Source organism: Suricata suricatta, chromosome 5, assembly GCF_006229205.1.
Source record: "Suricata suricatta isolate VVHF042 chromosome 5, meerkat_22Aug2017_6uvM2_HiC, whole genome shotgun sequence".
Classification (NCBI taxonomy): Eukaryota; Metazoa; Chordata; class Mammalia; order Carnivora; family Herpestidae; genus Suricata; species Suricata suricatta.
The window spans coordinates 65,618,375-65,636,539 of record NC_043704.1 but is presented as its reverse complement, the minus strand read 5'-3'; the positions used below and the strand labels follow the sequence as shown (position 1 = coordinate 65,636,539).

At 34.9% G+C, this 18,165-nt stretch overlaps 1 protein-coding gene across 3 annotated transcripts in view; it reads left to right on the top strand.

Annotated features, from left to right (window-relative positions):
* Positions 1-18,165, top strand: part of GSK3B (glycogen synthase kinase 3 beta) — a 210,366-nt gene that overhangs the window by 180,194 nt on the left and 12,007 nt on the right. For 2 of the 3 annotated variants that reach the window (XM_029939392.1, XM_029939393.1), the window contains 2 exons: positions 473-659; positions 11,328-11,423. In XM_029939392.1, coding sequence (XP_029795252.1) covers positions 473-659; positions 11,328-11,423 — 283 coding nt within the window. Of the gene's footprint in view, positions 1-472; positions 660-11,327; positions 11,424-15,786; positions 15,837-18,165 lie in introns of all 3 variants that reach the window. The other variant, XM_029939394.1, reaches the window with a different exon arrangement.

Here is an 18,165-nt window from a genome sequence, read left to right as displayed (position 1 = left end):
AAAGTAAATAGCTTTTCTTTTTTAAAAGATCTTGAATACCAAATTTGAATAGGACTATCAATTATTCTGGTAATTATTCTGCTAAAAATCACACAAAAGAGGCAACTTTTTCTTTTACTGCCATAGTAGTCAAATCTTTTTTAAAAATTTTATGTTCTTCTAGGTGTGCTTGCCTCTAGAATCCAGTCTTTCTCTTGTGCCTGTGTGTTGTGTACATATTTAATTGTACTGTAGACTTTTTTCTTATTTCCCCTAGTATTTTCTCTGAGCTTTTCTCATACAGTTTTTAATTAGCAGTTCACCCCAGTGTGGTGAATTATATGCAGTTAACTCTTTTCATTCTAGAAGGTTCCTTTCACAAATGCAACCATGTTGTTGTATGTTGTGGGAATTAACTCAGTACTCAAAAGATAATTTGTTAAGATTCTTCCACTAAAGCATTAATTGTTCTTCCCCTTTCTTTGTATTGTAGGTCTTCCGACCCCGGACTCCGCCGGAGGCAATCGCACTGTGTAGCCGTTTGCTGGAGTATACACCAACTGCCCGATTGACACCACTGGAAGCTTGTGCACATTCATTTTTTGATGAACTAAGGGACCCAAATGTCAAACTACCAAATGGGCGAGACACACCTGCACTCTTCAACTTCACCACTCAAGGTAATTCCAAACATTTAGCTCTTTCTACCATTTCTGAGAAAACTACATTCTGTCCATTAAAATCTATGTAGGATAAAAGTGCATACATTAAGTACTTATGCAGGTAGGAAGCATCTTTTTTAACCATTTACTAGGCCACAACTTGTATAGTTTGAACAAAGTAGTGGCAGAGAAGATTTTTGCAGTAGACATAGCTGCTTTCATTTTTGGCAGATTGTACTGAATCTTGGCACATGAGAAGTTCTAGAGATTTCACTAATAAGACTAGTGTACAATTTAACTTTCAGGTTTGTATTTGAAACTTAGAATGTTAGTGTTTCTTGCTTGTGAAAGATTTATATCAAGTTTTTTAAACCTAGAAATAAATTGGTATTTATAATTATATACAGCAGATATCTTATAAACAGGGAAAACCGGAATTCTGTACCTCTTTCTTAGAACTTATATAAGGGATGTAGGTAGAGAAATTCTTGGCAGTATTGCTCCTGCTGAGAGAACATTGAGAGGAAAACATTGTGTGAATTGGTAATTTCTAAAAGATCCAGGGAAAGTCATTATTTCTTAATCACTTCTGTGTTCACTTTTCTTTTCTCTCTGATTAAGACCCTAAGTGATTCACTTAATCAACCACACTGCCTTTGATGCTGTGATTTTCTTCATAAACTGAACATTAAAAGTATATAGTTTCCTATAAATTAAACAAGCAATAAATATTCAGTTGACTGACTATTAGTATAGTCAAGCTAAAAATATACAAGGGAGATGGAGAGCTTTCTGTGACCAGGAAATATATACTTCCTTTATTCTTAGATGAATTCCTTCCGCCTGCCCCCTATATTTAAACTTGGAAGTGGAAAAATACATTGCTTAAGCAGTAGATTTGGAAGATCTGAGTTGTTAGTAAAATGGACTTGCGTGATTCCATTGATTATAATCTTAAGTGGTCAATAACTAGCAGTGCTGATACAGTCTTAAACTGCATTCATAAAGGTAAAAGAAAAATGTTCAGATTTCCTGAGATTAATTCTGACTCTTTAGGGCTGATCAGAAATCATTTGGAATGTTGTTTTAGGTCCTGGCTACGCCATTTTATTTAAGAAGATGTTCATGAAAGGCAGGTAGGGTATACAAAGGAACAGAATTGACAGTAGATCCTGGAAAAGTGAAAACTTAAGGAATACCTCATATATTATCTTCTAAAGAAAGGTGTTAACTTATATTCTTTCTCCACATTATAAAACTGAAAATAGTAGGTAGCAGAAAATTAGAGAATAGTACCTATTTGAGTTTATTTATACAGATCTCAGCCCCTGGCATAGATAGAGATTAATAAATAAAATTATTGATGAATCAAGGAGGTTTTCAACAGTGGAGCAAGTTTTTTACAAAATACTGATCTCGGTGTGATGAAAAAGCTGGAAGATGTCAAATGTTCTTGGTAAGATTTTACTCCAGTTTGGTGGTAGGTTAGACTGGGAGACTCTTGGCTTCTCTGGAGCAAAGGTTCTATGATTCCATGTCACTAAGAAAGTAAATTTTATTATTTTCAATTCTTATTGCTTTGTCTTAAGAGTAGTTCATGTAGGTTGAAGAAAATGTTGAAAATTCAAAGGTAGTATAGAGAAAATTAAAATTACAATCCTGAATTAATCACTTTTTCCTTTCAAATTAAACACTAACATTTATAGTGTAGCTCTTTTCAGTCTTTTCTCTAATGCGTACATATACTGATAATCTTTGAATATAAAGTGATGCTCTGTTTTTCCCATGAAGATCACAAAAGGGTTTCTTTTGATTAACTCAGAGTATTTAAAATTATGCATTATACAAAATTAATATTTATTCAGGAATTTTACTTTTTTACCTCAAATTTCATAAAACAAGTTTATTAATCCTTTTTATAAATGCATCTTTTATATCTGTCTTTGTCTTCAGTAGAGCTACTTTTTTAACTACCTTATCATAGATTTTTAGGTTAAATCACCTAAATTTCTTGATATGAAGCACTTTTAAGTCTCTCTGAGGCCACCACTGGAAATTCTACAAGTATCAAATTTCATAAGGTTTTTTTTTTTTTTTTGGTACTGTAGGTATCTCTTAATTATCTGTACATATAACCATCTGCTGGGTTACTTTTTAAAGTGGTTTCTAAAAGGCTCTGTATACAGTGATATCCAGCATTTGTAACTGTGGAATCTTGGCATCAGAAACTACTATGTTAATGTTAACTTTGTCTCTCTCTCTCTCTCTCTCTCTCTCTTTTTAACCACTTTTGTCAGGTGAACTTAGTTTCCCAAACAAGCATTGATTGTGATTTTATTCACACGAAGTATCTTCTCCAATGAGTACTTTGTTTGTCAAATACATGAATTAAGGAAGCCTTTTGTCAAGTAAGCAATTTGGTAGAACCCCAAACACACATGATATTTATGATGGATACATTTTGGAGAATAATTCTCCCTATATTCAGACATATCTGGTGTAAACTCTTTAATACACTTGTATGTGTATATCAAAACTGACATACTTAAACACTTCATTTAGTTAGATTTAAAAATCCAGGATTCAGTTTCATTTTTCATATATACCACTTTTGAAGTAATTACATTTGATACTTTAGTCACTGAGTAATAATTATTCATTATTACTAAAGAAAATAAAATTTTAAAACAACTAATTTATTATTCTGAAATCCTAAGTTTTTTTAAAACTGAGGTAAAATTCGTATAACATGAGCTATTTTAAAGTAAACAGTTCAGTGGCATTTAGTATTTTCACAATGTTGTGCAACTACCACCTTGATCAGGTTCCAAAACGTCTTCGTTGCTCCTAAAGAAAACTCAATACCCATTAAGTGGTTAGTCCCCATTAACAACTCCTCCAACTCCTGGCAACCACCAGTGTGCTTCCTGCTTCTGGACTTCACTATTTGGGATATTTTTATAAATGGAATAATACATTATATGACCTTTTGTATATGGCTTCTTTCATCAAGCATAATATTTTCAAAGTTCATCCATGTTGTAGCATGTTTTAGTATTTTATTCCTTTTTACGGATGAAGAGTATTCTACTGTAGTATGTCTTAATGAGTGCAAGCTGCTATAACAAAACACAGGAGACTGTGGCTTAAACAGCAAACATTTATTTCTCAGAATTCTGGAAGCTGGGAAATTCAAGATCAAGGTGCTAGTTGATTTGGTGTCCAGTAGGGTCCATAGTTCATGATTTGCAGATGACTACCTTCTTACTGTATCCTCATATGGTGGAAAGAGATTACCTCTCTTGTGTCTCTTCTTAGAGGACCACTAATCCCATTCATGACCTAATTCCCTCTCAAAGTCTCCCATTTCCCAAAACTATTACAATGGGGAGTAGAGCTTCAGCATATGACTTTTAGGCACAAACATTCAGTCCGTAGTGTATGGATACACCACATTTTGTTTATCCATCTTGTATTGGTGGATATTTAGCTTGTTTCTACCTTCTGGCTATTATGAAGAGTGCTGCTGTGACCATTTGTATACAAGTATTTATTTGAATACTTGTTTTTAATTCTTTTGGGTATTGCTGAGTTATGTGGTAATTCTATGTTTAACTTTTTGAGGAACTGCCAAACTATTTTCCATGGTGGTTTGCATGTTTTATATTCCCACCAGCAGTGTACAACAGTTCCAGTTTCTCTACATCCTCCCCAATACTTATGTTCCTCTTCTTTCTTTTTTTTTTTTTTTAATAGCCATCCTGGTGGGTGTGAAGTGTTGTTTCATTGTGCATTGTGGTCCTAACTAAGTTTATTGCAATATAATGAATGACAGCCTGGTAAATGCTATTTACCTATTCTCTAGTAAATTACATTCATAAGACAAACTGACATGAAAATAAATTGGCTTAGATTTTAGAATATGGTTTTGAAAATATTGGACTTTGGTGAATGGACAGTTTTCATGTTATAAACTAATAGAATTAGCTAACTTTAACATCCTTAGAAGCCTCCAAAGTTTTTAACTTTAGCTTTGACACGTGCCTTTGAAAGTAAAAAAAAAAAAAGGCTCAACTTGAAGAATAAATAATTTAGTTCAAACTTTATTTATACATGTCTGATATTTACAAGCTTTTTAAAAGAAGTGAAGATTGTTTTATTTTGGTATTTCAAATTGTTCTGTTGCCCAGAATATCAGATATAATTATGGCTCTCTGTATGTCTGAATATACATAATATGTCTTTGAGGATTTAAAGAGGGGGTGTGTGTTCGGATGTATTGTGTATCACTACACTGCACTGTGCATGTTAGTGAAAAGGATATGCTAGGGTCTTTGTATCTGTTCACATGAATTCTGTAAATATGTCCTTGAAATCATTTTCCACAAAACTAAATACATTAAATTGATAGTGCTGTCATATTGAGAGATGGCCCTTCTTTTTTCAGTACTAAAAGGCCCATCTTAACAAGCCATTCTGAAACTCAGCTGTCCTCACCAGTAGTACTTTCTCTCCTTCCTTATAGATCACTGTTGCACTCAAAGAGTGTTTCTGCCCAGGGAAGAAATGTTATTTGATATTGTTCTGTTTGATCCTGTGTATTCGGATTTTGGATCAGTGTTTCCAAATGATGATATTGTTTATTACCAAGGCAAAGATGTAACTGTTGTGCAGATGCAACTTTAAGGCACATATTAATAGCATTAAATGAACAACCAGAATAAAACCAGGTAATATAAGAACTTGAAAAAGGAGACTCAATCCTCCAATTGGTTGTATAGCTAAAGAGGGTTTAGAGATAGGAAGCACTGGGGTGCAAGATTGTTAGTGAGGTTCTACTGTAGGCAGAGGAAAACCCTCCTCCAGCCTCATACATTTTCAGTGAAGTCTGTACTAATCCCCCCAAGTGAAATAAAGATAACTCCTGATCTGCATGTAGTAGGTGCTCAATGAATGTTTGAGTGACACATACCACTTTAAGTAAACAGTATTCATGTAACCAATATTTATGGGACATTTCTCATGTGCCTGCTAGTTACTGTTAGTGTTGTTTTAAAACCTACCATCTGAATAGAACTATGAAGATTAAACACTTGAGTAAAATATAGAATTTTTTATTAAAGTAAAGCTTAAACAAAGCTAACTGCAATTTGATATGTGTTACTGTGCCACAAGTAACTAGCTATAAATGATCATTAGTAATACTTATAATTAAAACAAGTAATTCTGTGATCAGCCAGAAGAGAAGATGAATAAACAGATATGGGACAGAAAACCTGGAGATCCTTTTGACCTCCTGGATCCACAAGTCAGATTATCACATAGGTCATTTTTCTGGCATTGGGGCTTCAGTACTCTGGGACCCTCTGAGTGATACTATCTTCTTCTAGAGTTTGGAAACCTGGACAGCCCTTTGGCACACCCTCTTTCCTTCGGTCATTGGATCTCAAAGGTTGGACATAACCAAATCAGACCTTAGAAAGTGGAATCAGGAAATTCCAACAGGGATCAATATTTTCTTTTTTCACCAATTCCTTGCCTATTCCATGGCTGGAATATGCTGGGAAATAGGCTGCATTGTATATTTAAATGTGAGTCTCCAGTTAATCCCAACACGCATGCCCAATACCAAATTTTCTACCTAATTTGTATGAAATTTTACCAAGTAAAGTTATTTTAGCAAGCATTGTCCTTTGAGGGCTTAGGACAGGTTGGGGGTTTAAGTGCCAGATCTTTTTAAATACTAACATTTTGCTGAGTGATTTCTAAAATATGTCACTACTATAAATGTAGTATACTAAATGCATTCATACATTTTGGGCTGACTGGTACAAATTGTGATGCTCCCTCTTAGGCAGTTCCAAGGCAAAGTAGTCATGGATTTGCATAGGTGTTATGTGTCCTCACATTAAACACGGTTAATATCATGAAGAAGCAGTAGTGAACCTTCTGATTACTATTTGCCTAGCCTTCTATTAAGTTTAATTATTTGTTTAATTTTAGGATTTAGTTAGAAACTTGGTCAGATATTTTCTGAACACTGAAATAGTTAAGAGAGGAGCATTTACAATAGAGTTAATTGCTTATCAAAAAAAACCCATATAAGCAATATTAGAATTCAGTAATGTGTGTGATCAAGGTGCACATCCTAGCATTTGAATTCTTGCTCATAAAAAGTACGCAGATGAAATGGGCATGCTATTGTGAAATTGTCTAAACCTTTTTGTGAAAGAAATGCCACTTTACCTATAATAGACAATCACTGGCAATTTTCATATGTATGTGGGATGCCTGATACACACATGAAGGCTCAAACTAATGCAGAATAAAGAGCAAGTCTGCCTCTTTCAGTGACTCCTTTCTGGAGATCTGCAGGGTGAGCTTCAGAGCTAATGAAGAAGATTCCGCTCTATCTGATGACTGGTATTTTATTCCATCACTGTTAGAGAAGGTCCGTTGAACAAAGGGATTGATTTCTTCTCTCTGGTTAACACGTTGTTTGTTTCTCTCAAATCTATCCTCAGCTCTTACACTATACACAGTTAGAACAAACATATACACCCTACCCACCCACTCACCCACCATTTCCTGGCCCCCCCCAGAAAAACCTAGGAAAGTTTTTTATCTACTTATTATTTAATTTGGGACTCATATTTGGAAGAACAGAAACTTTAAGGAATACTTAAGGTTTTGTCAACTAGATTTATGTTTTGCTTTAATATTTAAAAAATCGCTTTATCAAGTAGTCGCGTATGTTTGAGTTTATTCAGTTTGTCTTTTCATGGGAATGTTTCTTCTTTCATTTGCATTATAAACAACAGTGCAGCAAAATTGAGTTAAATGAATTCAGTCAGTTTTTTAGTTGATAAATATCTATCTTGGTTTTATTGATGCCTATTTTAAAATTCATTTTATTTTTCTTTAAATTGTCCATTAAAGTGTTTGGTTATGGAGCACATAATGATTGATACACCATCAAAAAATTCTTGATATTCTGTGATAAACTACTATGTGGTTTTTTGATGGATAGTTTCATGGTATCTGCAGTTGTTTAAAGAAACCTTTATCATCATTAACATTTCCAAAACCTTCTAAGCCTGTTGCTATGTTGTTTTCAACCACGTCTCTGAGATAACGCGGTCTGTATTATTCCTACCTCTTCTCCAAACTAGCCCCGCTTCACTATTATGGATCTGCTTGTTCCCTTAATTATCTCCCTACCCTGAAGCCTAGTACAAATATTTATTAAAGAAATAATATTACTTATCTACTTTTTTTCAGCTTTTTATTTTCAGTCTCTTCTATACTTCTTATTCTCTGTCTTCAAGCATACATGCACTCTCTCTGATCCTGAAAAGTTCTGTTGTTTTGCTGTACCTGTTCTCTAAAATGCCATCTTATGTTGCATTCCTGTACCCACACTGCAGTTTGTATCCACATTCTTTGCCTCAATTCCCCTACTTCTGACTGTCATGGATAGGCAGGGAGACTGGGGGTGGGTAGTAATTGTTGCAAACAAAAAAATCATTACAACCATTTTGTACCAGCCCCATAGAAGTGCCCGTAACCTATCCCCACAAAAGGAATAGACTTTAGTGGAGAGAACAGGACTGCAGCAGGCATGTAAGGAAGCTTCCTTTTTCACATAGACAAAAGTTACAACAATTAACAATCTCTCTGAAGTAAAGGAAAGCTAATAAATGGAAAGCAGTGGACCTCCAGGACTCCCTATAATTAAGGAAAAGAAAGACAGTGAGTTATAGAGGTTGGAAGGGTTTAGAATTCCTTAACCTTTAGAATGTCAAACTAAAAAATTTTGCAGAAGCTCTCCTCTCCACCCAAAGGCCACTCATTAACTCTAGAAGAATCTAGTCCTTTTAGTTGTTTTGTAGACTTTACTTACTCTCCCCTCTGTCTTTGGATGTGGCAAAAGGGGATCCCACAGCTTCTCTTTTTCTTGTCTTCTTATTTTCTTCTTTCCTTTCATCAGTTACCCCTTTCATCCTATCCTAGACCCAAATGGCTGTCTACCACCTAAGGAAAAAGAGGTTGCTTTTTTCAAGCCCTATACGTGTGTGTGTGTGTGTGTGTCTCACCTAAAACCACCATGACCCTTCAACTGATTATAGAAATCAACAGATTATAGAAAGATAGGTGATCTGATAAAAGAGAGTAAATGAATGGGAGAAAGTGGGCAGCATGGGCCATAAGTAAAGTGACCACAGACTGCTGATATTGAGTTCATTTTTAAAGACTATCTTAAAAGTGGCTTTGTCAAAATGTCTTAAAATCTTTGGTCAATTTTTCCTTTTTTAAGATTTTTCTCCTAGGTGTTAGCACTTAGTCATAGAGATTTTTTTTTTATTTTTTAATTTATTTCTGAGAGACAGAGCACAAGCAGGGGAGGGGAAGAGAGAGAAGAAGACACAGAATCTGAAGTAGGCTCCAGGCTCTGAGCTGTCAGCACAGAGCCCGATGTGGGTCTCGAACCCACAAACCATGAGATCATGACCTGAGCCGAAGTCAGACACTTAACCGACTGAGCCACACAGGTACCTCTCATAGAGATCTTTTTAATTTAAAAGTGACCCTGTCCTGAATAGGTTGAATGCCTTTCTTGCTAGTGTATTTGTGCAGTTGACCTTCCATTTTCAACTGCTTTTAATCAGACAGTTATCTTTTTCTCTGACCTAACATACTGTTTTATGCTCAGTATTGATAGATCGGTATGAGGATGGATGGATAGATTTTAAGAAGCCTTTCTGTCTTAGCAGATTTTAATTGTAACTGAGGTGGTAAGTCATTCTTTTAGGTTAACCGAGTAATTACCACACCCTGCATTAATTTTTGCTCCTAGAGTCATCAGCCATGGTCATTGGGCTTCTCTTACTTTTGTAGGGATAAGATTGTGGATTAAAATTGGACTAATTTGAAATAAAACAACTTAGGATCTTCCTTTCCCTCAGTGAGAACCAAAACAACTAAAAGCTGATTATGAGAAAACAGCATCACTTCAAAATTAGGGCAGTGGTTTTCCAACTGGCTTCTGGGGAAAACATGAGAAATACTTCTGTCCAAGGAAGCTGCCCTACATCTTCTCATTTAAGGGGAAAAATGAATAAATAGTCTTCTCTCAGTTTTAGACTTTTGCTGCCATTCATTTTTCATAAATCTTTGGGATAGGTTTGAAGTTTGTTTGTTTTTACCAGAATCTGGTATCATTTAGTATATAATTTAGTACAAAGTTTAGATGTTTAGAAACCAATTTGAATAAGTCCATATTAACAGGGGCTTTGCAACAGAAAACGTTTTTAAACTACTATATTAAAACACTGTTTCCCTTGCTAAGGGCTGGAGGGAGGGATGAATGGGGAGTGACTGCTAATGGTTTCCCTTTGAGTGAGGACAGTGTTTTGAAATTAGATAGAGGTGATGGTTGCACAATATTGTGAATGTACTAAGTGTCACTGAACTGTACACTTTAAAATGATTAATTTTATGTTATGTGAATTTACTTTAAATAAGATTATACTATTTAAATTTTTTAATTCCATGCCACATCTGTAAACTATCAGAATGTATGCAGTAGCTCAGAGAATAATGTCTTCCTGTAACTAGTATGGTTGTGTAATTAGCCCTTCAAATTGCAACATTTATGAGCATGAAAATCAACAGTCACTAGGTAAACGCTGGGATAACAAGAATAGACCAGGATTGTCCCATTATCCCTGGCAGACTGGGAGAACTATCACGTTACCAAAGCTAACACCAGATACTTGTATGTAAGAGCTCACTACCACTCCCTGCTATCTGTGTACATCATTAGATCCAGTGACATCTTAAATTACTTCTTAAGGCTTATATATAGAACTTGATTCTTTAAAGAAAGCCTCTCTGTATACAGTTGACAAAAACTTCTACATGTAGATAAAAAGCCTTTTTCAAACGTACAAGCAAAGTAACGATCTTCCTGAGTTAAAAAGGAGAGTAGAATGGAATAAAAACATTTTGATATTTGGGGTACCTGGGTGGCTCAGCATCTGACTCTTAGTTTCAGCTCAGATCATGATCTCATGGTTTCATGAGTTTGAGCCCCAAGTCGGGCTCTGCTCTGGCAGCATGGAACCTGTTTGGGATTCTCTCTTTCTTCCCCTCCCCTACTTGCACTATCTTTGTCTCTCTCAAAATAAATAAACTTAAAATTTTTTTCTTATTTTTAATAAAAGCAATGAAACTTTATAACAGTTGGATAGTTTGGTCTATGCATGCATACGCAGACAATAGTCCTAGTCTCTTTTCTATGACATCATCACTCTCAATTCTTGTAGTCAAATACCATCAGAGCAGTCTGGGGAAACCTAATATATTTAAGTTAATGAAAGATGGAAATACAGCCTAGTGATATGCTGATTCTCAAACCATTAGCCAGTACAGTTCCCTAAGCTATCTTTAATTCTCAGACATATTCTAATTTCAGCAGACAGTTATGTGTACAACATTTCTGTGGACTTTGTCTAAAAGTTGATTTCTAGTTCATTGATTTAGTTTTAGATGTAGGTTTATTGGCGTTTTTTTTTCTGTGAAGACAGTGTTTTAATGCAGTATTTTATGTTTATTGTTACCGGTAAAAGTAGTTCACATACAGTGTTAAGACTGGGTTCTAACATGTGTCTTTCTTCTCTTTAGAACTGTCCAGTAACCCACCTCTAGCCACCATTCTTATTCCTCCTCATGCTCGGATTCAAGCAGCTGCTTCAACCCCTACAAATGCCACAGCCTCAGGTGAGGACATCAGTCTCTTCTGTAAAAACGTATTCTGTTTTTTTTAAAGACATGATTACTTCCATTTTATTTCATTTGGTACATGTGAACATTTAATACCTTCTAGGTATCAAAAACATAGCACAGCCAAATGAATAACTGAATAAAATGTTGCTTTATTCCCAAAAAAGCATAAAAAGACCCCATAAATACTTTAGTTATAAATTGTAAATATTTTATAATTTTGTTAAATTCTGTCATTTTAGTTATATTAAAAGTCATTCTTTCCATATAATGTCTTGATTAATATAGGTCAGATGAGATACCTGTAGCAGAAAACAATCTGTATGAATGTAATATTGAAGATAATTTACTTTAGTGCCATCACTCTGAATGTAAACTATAGTGTACTAGAGAGGCAAATTTTCAAGAAGTATAAAACATAGATTGGTATAATTTAATCATTTGCAAGGGCTAAAACTGCAGTGTAAATAATTGAAGATTTAGATCAAAAGTGACTAGATCTCATCTGTAAAAAAAAAAAAAAAAAAATGCCCCCATGGTCTCCTAGGTTAGAGTTCAGGTATACTGCTAGTCTCCTAGACAGCTAATGGGCCTTGATTTAGTGAGAATTGTAGATATTCTAAAAATATTCAACTCTCTAATAATGAATGTAAAGGTTCTCTGAAGAATGGATGGATGCTGTTTAAAATGAAGTTAGGAAATAATAGCACAATTGACCTCAGGATTTGGTACCTTTTTTTATCCCCCTATAAAAAGTAGATGTCAGGGGCTGACTCTTTTCATTAAATCATGTTACATTGAACTAAGTTTGATCAGACCCATTGATGCTGCAGGAGATAAAACCTTTCATTATTAGTTCTTAGCATTCAGCAGTGAGTTCATAATTCATCTCCTGTTTTCGGACACACAGTTGTTTGTTCCTTTGCAAAGATTTTTTAGAACATTGCTAATAAAGATGAGAAACATTTCACTTTAGTCCATGTCCTACCTTCATTCCAGAAAAAGTCTAGAAAGAAAAGTTTCTTTTCTAGTTCTAGTTCCATCAGCACATGCTGCTTATTAGTTTTAGTAATGTCTTATTAGTTTTCTCAATCCATAAAATGAATGGCAGAGCTCTCTTAGAGTAATATTGTAAAAATCTAATATATGCTGAATTTTGCTTTAAATTTTTTAAATAATTAGTTTTTTAAACAACCAATTTATTTAAAAGGAAGATAGAATTGCTTAGATGAACTATTAATAAACTTAATAAATCCCTAGCCCACATTAACTTAGGTTGGTTGTTCAAAACATCAAATAGCCCCTAAACCTGAATTAATGCAGTTACTTGTTGAGCTAGTTTCCAGGAGTTTGGGTAGAATTGCTTTGGATTATGAATAAAAATGATAATTATGATGGGTAGGTTTTAGATCATTTTAAATTACTTCCTTAGTATGAAATACTAAACAAATCAAAGTACGGTTTGAGGCATATTATCTGCCTGGTTGAAACGTACTATAACCTGATCTTTATGTTGCTTTGATACAACTTACAGCAGATTCCCCCCAACCCCCTGCCAAAAAAATACAGTAAAACCTTGGTTTACGAGCATAATTCGTTCCAGAAACATGCTTGTAATTCAAAGCATTTGTATATCAAAGCAGATTTCAAGAACCATTGGCCTAGTTGTGGTCATACGAGGTTCCGCATCAGGTAGGAACCTGATACGAGGCTCCACACTTATTGCAAGATATCACTCGTTTATTAAGTTAAAATTTATTAGAAATGTTTGCTCATCTTGCAGAACTCGCAATCCAAGGTTTTACTGTGTGTATGTGTGTGTATTCTTAAAGCAATTCAAATCAGATTTCAGTATAAATATGGAAGTGACATTGGACTCTGACCATAAGAGTTTACTTCAAAGTTGAAGTAAAATAGAGTATGAGGAACTTAATAGAGAGATAAGATACTTGAGTATCTTAATAATTACCAAAGAGGATTTCAGCTATTGCCTTGAGCTTCCTAGTGGCTAAAGTAAATAATGTTACCTGTTAAAATTTCCCATTGTTCATTACATGAGCACCCTGATGGTTTAGGAGAAGCAAGATGTATCTGGCCCTGCTGTTTAAGTATTCCTCCCTTGGGGCCTGGGATTTGGTACTAAATGAAGTTCCCTTCGGCATTCCAACAATAAATGTAATAATGAGTTTTCATAAGGATACTTTTTCAAGTGTCCCATGTGTAAGCCAACAGCATAACACCACAGTATAGTCAGGAGGAAGCCATTTTCTTTTGGGGCCTAGGTGGTGAGAACCAAGTATGTTACCAAACGTGTCTCAGGAAATGCTGATCTAGATGAAAGAATCGACTCTGCAGCTATAACAGCTGTGTATATTTAAAGAAATATGTATGCTTATTTATATTTTAAATAAGAATTTGGCAATATGAGTTATATTCTTTACTAAGACCTTAAAATATACATGCTCTTATTATTTTTCTTGGCTTCAGTCTCCTTATCCATAAAACAAGAATAGTAAATACCCACTACATAGACTTGTGAGAAGTAAGATGTAAAGTATAAAAGTGCTTAGCGAGGGTTGTATTCAGAGTTCAGGTGATGACTGCAGGTGAATTGATTAAGACCTGTTGGAAGACATTACTGTATATAACAAGAACCATCAGAGTTCATTCTTTATAGTTCACTAATCCCACTGTGGAGATATTAACTTCAGGATACTTCTAATAAAAGACAAAAAGCTACCATGTACAGAGATATTAATAGGAATAGTTATATAATAACAAAAAGGAGAGCCAGTCTGAGTTGAATGGTCAACAGGAGGAAATTGTTTTGAAACATTATGGAATCTTCATCTTTATGTAATCATAAAACAATAATTATGAGCTTTTTGTAGAAATATTCATCAAATTGTATGTTCCATGTTGGCAAGTACCAAAATGAACATTTGTCTATGGATAGGAACAAGTTAAGTATATAAAAAATTAAAACAGTTGTGTTAAACTAGTGGAAATGGATGTTGGGTTTTTTTTTCTCAGAAACTTTCTTTCTAAATTGTTTTTAAAATACCTCGTTTTCTGGGGGCATTATAGTTGGTCATGGCTCTGATAAGAAACTCTTGAAATTTTTATATACTATTCTCAGTCAGTAAAATATGACTTTACATATGTATAATATATAACAATTATATATGTGTGTGTATGTATATATATGTATGTGTGTGTGTGTATATATATATATATTCTAATTTTCTCCACACACCCAAAAGATCCTCTCATTCACTCCATTTGGGAAACCATTCATCTAAATAGAGTAACAAATCTCGAGTAATTGTAGTTTTACTGATCGAATAGGAATCACTTTAAAGATAATCTCGTCAAAAGCCAGATGAGTTAAGTGTGAGATATGGTAGAGAATTTTAACTAGAGCAGTTTTCTCTCTTTATCTGTTTTGTATATCAGTCTTCTGAGTAAGGTTTCTTTCAGTGCAGTGGTTCTGCTGTTAAAGTTAAAAACCTCTGATTTCAGTTCACCTTTCTGACTGTTTGGTGAGAGCTAGCTAGCTATCCCATGCTTCTGTATATTCCGTAACTGGAAGCTCATTGCTGCAAGAATGAGCACATTCCATCTTTGTATCATTCTATTAGAAAAGTTTATCCTTTTTTAACTCTGAGATTTGTCCCCTATACTTTCGTCCACTCAGTAATCCTATCCTAGGGTTATACAGATCCAGCCCAATCCTTATATCCAAAAGTATTTCAAATTTTATGATGGCCGACTGCCCTTCATATTAATGAGGATTTCAGATTCTGATCCTAAATATGTTCTGTGTCAAGGTGTTACATTTTCTGTACAATTATATATCATCTACACATTTCATAAACATATTTTGGCCTCCTTTTAAGCAACTAATAAATTATGTCCAACAATAGAGTCAGGGCCTACTTGGTTTTTTGCCTTTACCCAAGTTACTGATAAAATAAATAGTATTAGGCAAGGCTAGAAATTATTTTTCTGGTGGTCTCTTGAGTGATTGTTTAACCCTTGTTGTTTGCTTAGCTACAGACCAACCTTACAATACTTACTTGTATAACAGTGTTACGAAAAACTTTGTAAAATGCTTTATTGTTATCAGGAAAATTTTCAAGAAATGTTTTCCATCGAAAATGGAAATTAAACTTTTTTTTAAGACTTAGGGAAATTTCTAGTGTCTAATATTTGTCCACTGTGGGTTTCTGTAATCCATTTTAGAATTTGTTTCATGGACTTTTGATTCTGGATTTAAAGACATTTAAAATGTATAGATTGCCCGCACCTTCCTTGGGCTGCATTTTGTTTATTAGGATTTTTGTTATATCCTTTCCAGGTTGAAAACCCTTCTAACAGAAAAGGGAATCATGATAGGAGTTGGACAAGGTCTGTCTTCTCTGTCTTTTTACCTGGTCAGAGGGTTTAACTTGACCTTATTTTGAAAACCTTATGCTGTTTCCTTATTTAAACCAAAACGAGCCTGTTCTTACAGGTTCATATTGTTATTTTCTGTTCTTCCTTGGGTATGTGCCCCTCTTAAAGTTATCTATACTTAAAAGGATGAGCTTATCAGAGAAAATCCTTTTAGTTGGTTTCTTTGGTTCTTTTCCCTTTACTTTATATTGAGATTATTTGGAATTGCTTGGTCAGAGTTTTGTTTTTTCTGGTTTTCTATTTCTTGTCAGTTTTGAGCCCCTTTTGAAGACTATAGCCACATAATCATACCTATTGTTTCCTGAACTTGGCTCAGAGTTAGAATTACTACAGTTATTCCAGAATAACTACAGTTATTATTACTACAGTTTACTCCAGAATTCCTGTTACCTACATCACCAGTCAGTTCTTTCTAGCTGGGCGGAATTAAACCAAGAATAATTTCTCCCACTATTTGTTTCCACTGATTTTGAGAGTTGAAATGTTACACAAATTAAGTCCTTATATCAAATATTTTCCAAAATGACAGTTACCATCCTTTCATCCCTTCCCCAAGTACTATTATCCTTTGTCTCTTGCCACTGAACTGTGTGCTCTGGGAAAGCTAAATCCATATCTTGTCTGGTTGTGGAATCTGCAGGGTATGCCCACAAGTGTTCCTTTTCCTACCATGTCCTTCCTGTTGTCTCTTTATCTTAACCCAAATAGGTATGCGATTTCTAAAAGTTATAACTTTTTAAAATGGGGATTTTTCTCTATTAAAAACATAATATATTGTTATTTTAGGAAATAGTCTCCTATATTCTCAATCCTAAAGATAATGAAAGGTAACATTTTATATTTTAGTCTATATATGAATGGGCGGTGAGATGTGCCTTTTTTTCTTTTTTAATGAGCTGTGCTACTCGGGGGGAGAGGGGGCTAGGACTCTATATCCTAAGCCTGTACCATAATTTATTTAACTTAATTACTTACTCTTGGACATTTGTGTTATATCATTTGTGTTAAAAGTATAATTGCCAAGTCAGAAGATCATGAAATATTTTTAAGTTTTTGATACATATCAAATTGTCTTCCAGAAAGAATGTCCCCAGTTTACACTGGCCACTGGCAGTACATATATTTTTTCATTTCTCCATTACCTTAACATTAGCCAGCCCAGAGTAAGGGTGGGGAAGATGCTGCATGCATGTATGCAAATGTATTTTTAGGTATTACTAACTTTGTAGCCAAAGAGTGGGTGTCTTTTTTAGGTACAGCGCTATACCCATTTCCTCCTATTGGCTCTGTGTTTGAAAGACTCCATTCACATATGCCAGTTTGACAGAAGACTGACACCAATGAGGATGTATCTATCCTGTGTTAAGGTTTCAAGTTCACTTGGCAAGTTTTACATATAGATACCTAAAGTCAAACCAGCTTAGTTATTATTTTCATCAGAGCAGGGCTAAGTATCACTTTTAGGAAATTGTTTCTTTTTTCCTTTTTTTTTTTTTTTTTTTTTTTTTTTTTTTTTTTTTTTTTTTGAGAGAGAGAGAGAGAGAGAGAGAGAGAGAGAGTGAGTGCACAAGTAAGGGAGAGGGACAGAGGAGAGAAAGAGAGAATCTGAAGCAGGCTCCACACTCAGCCCAGAGCCTGATGTGGGGCCCAGTCCCACAACCCTGGGATCATGCCCTGAGCTGAAATCAAGAGTGGGGGGCCCAACCAACTGAGCCACTTAGATGTGCCAGAAATTATTTCTTTTTATTTAAAACATGTTTTCTCCCATTCAGTCAAATTTACCTGAGTTATTTTCCCCTCCAAAAGTAATGTAAAATCGGGGCACCTGGGTGGCCCAGTGAGTTAAGCACCCAACTTCAGCTCAGGTCATGATCTCATGCTTCATGGGTTTGAGCCCCATGTCAGGCTCTGTGCTGAAGCTCAGAGCCTGGAGCCTGCCTCAGATTCTATGTCTCCCTCTCTCTCTGCCCCTTGCCTGCTCAGACTCTGTCTCTCTCAGTCTCTCTCACTCTCTCAAAAATAAACATTAAAAAAAAAAAAGTAATGTAAAATCATCTTGATTAAGTTGATAAACATCCTATCAAACATTCTTCTGGATATTCTTCAACTATTCCTGAGTTCCTTGCCTGAAGTTACCTGCTTATATTCATATGCCTTTTCTTATTCTTTATTCCTAAATTAGGTGAAAGTGTTTCCTCTGTCCCTGTGAGCTTCATTTCCCTACCCTAAATAACCATGCTTCTTCAGGGTCCTCTACCCCTGAGCCCAGAACACCTCGTTG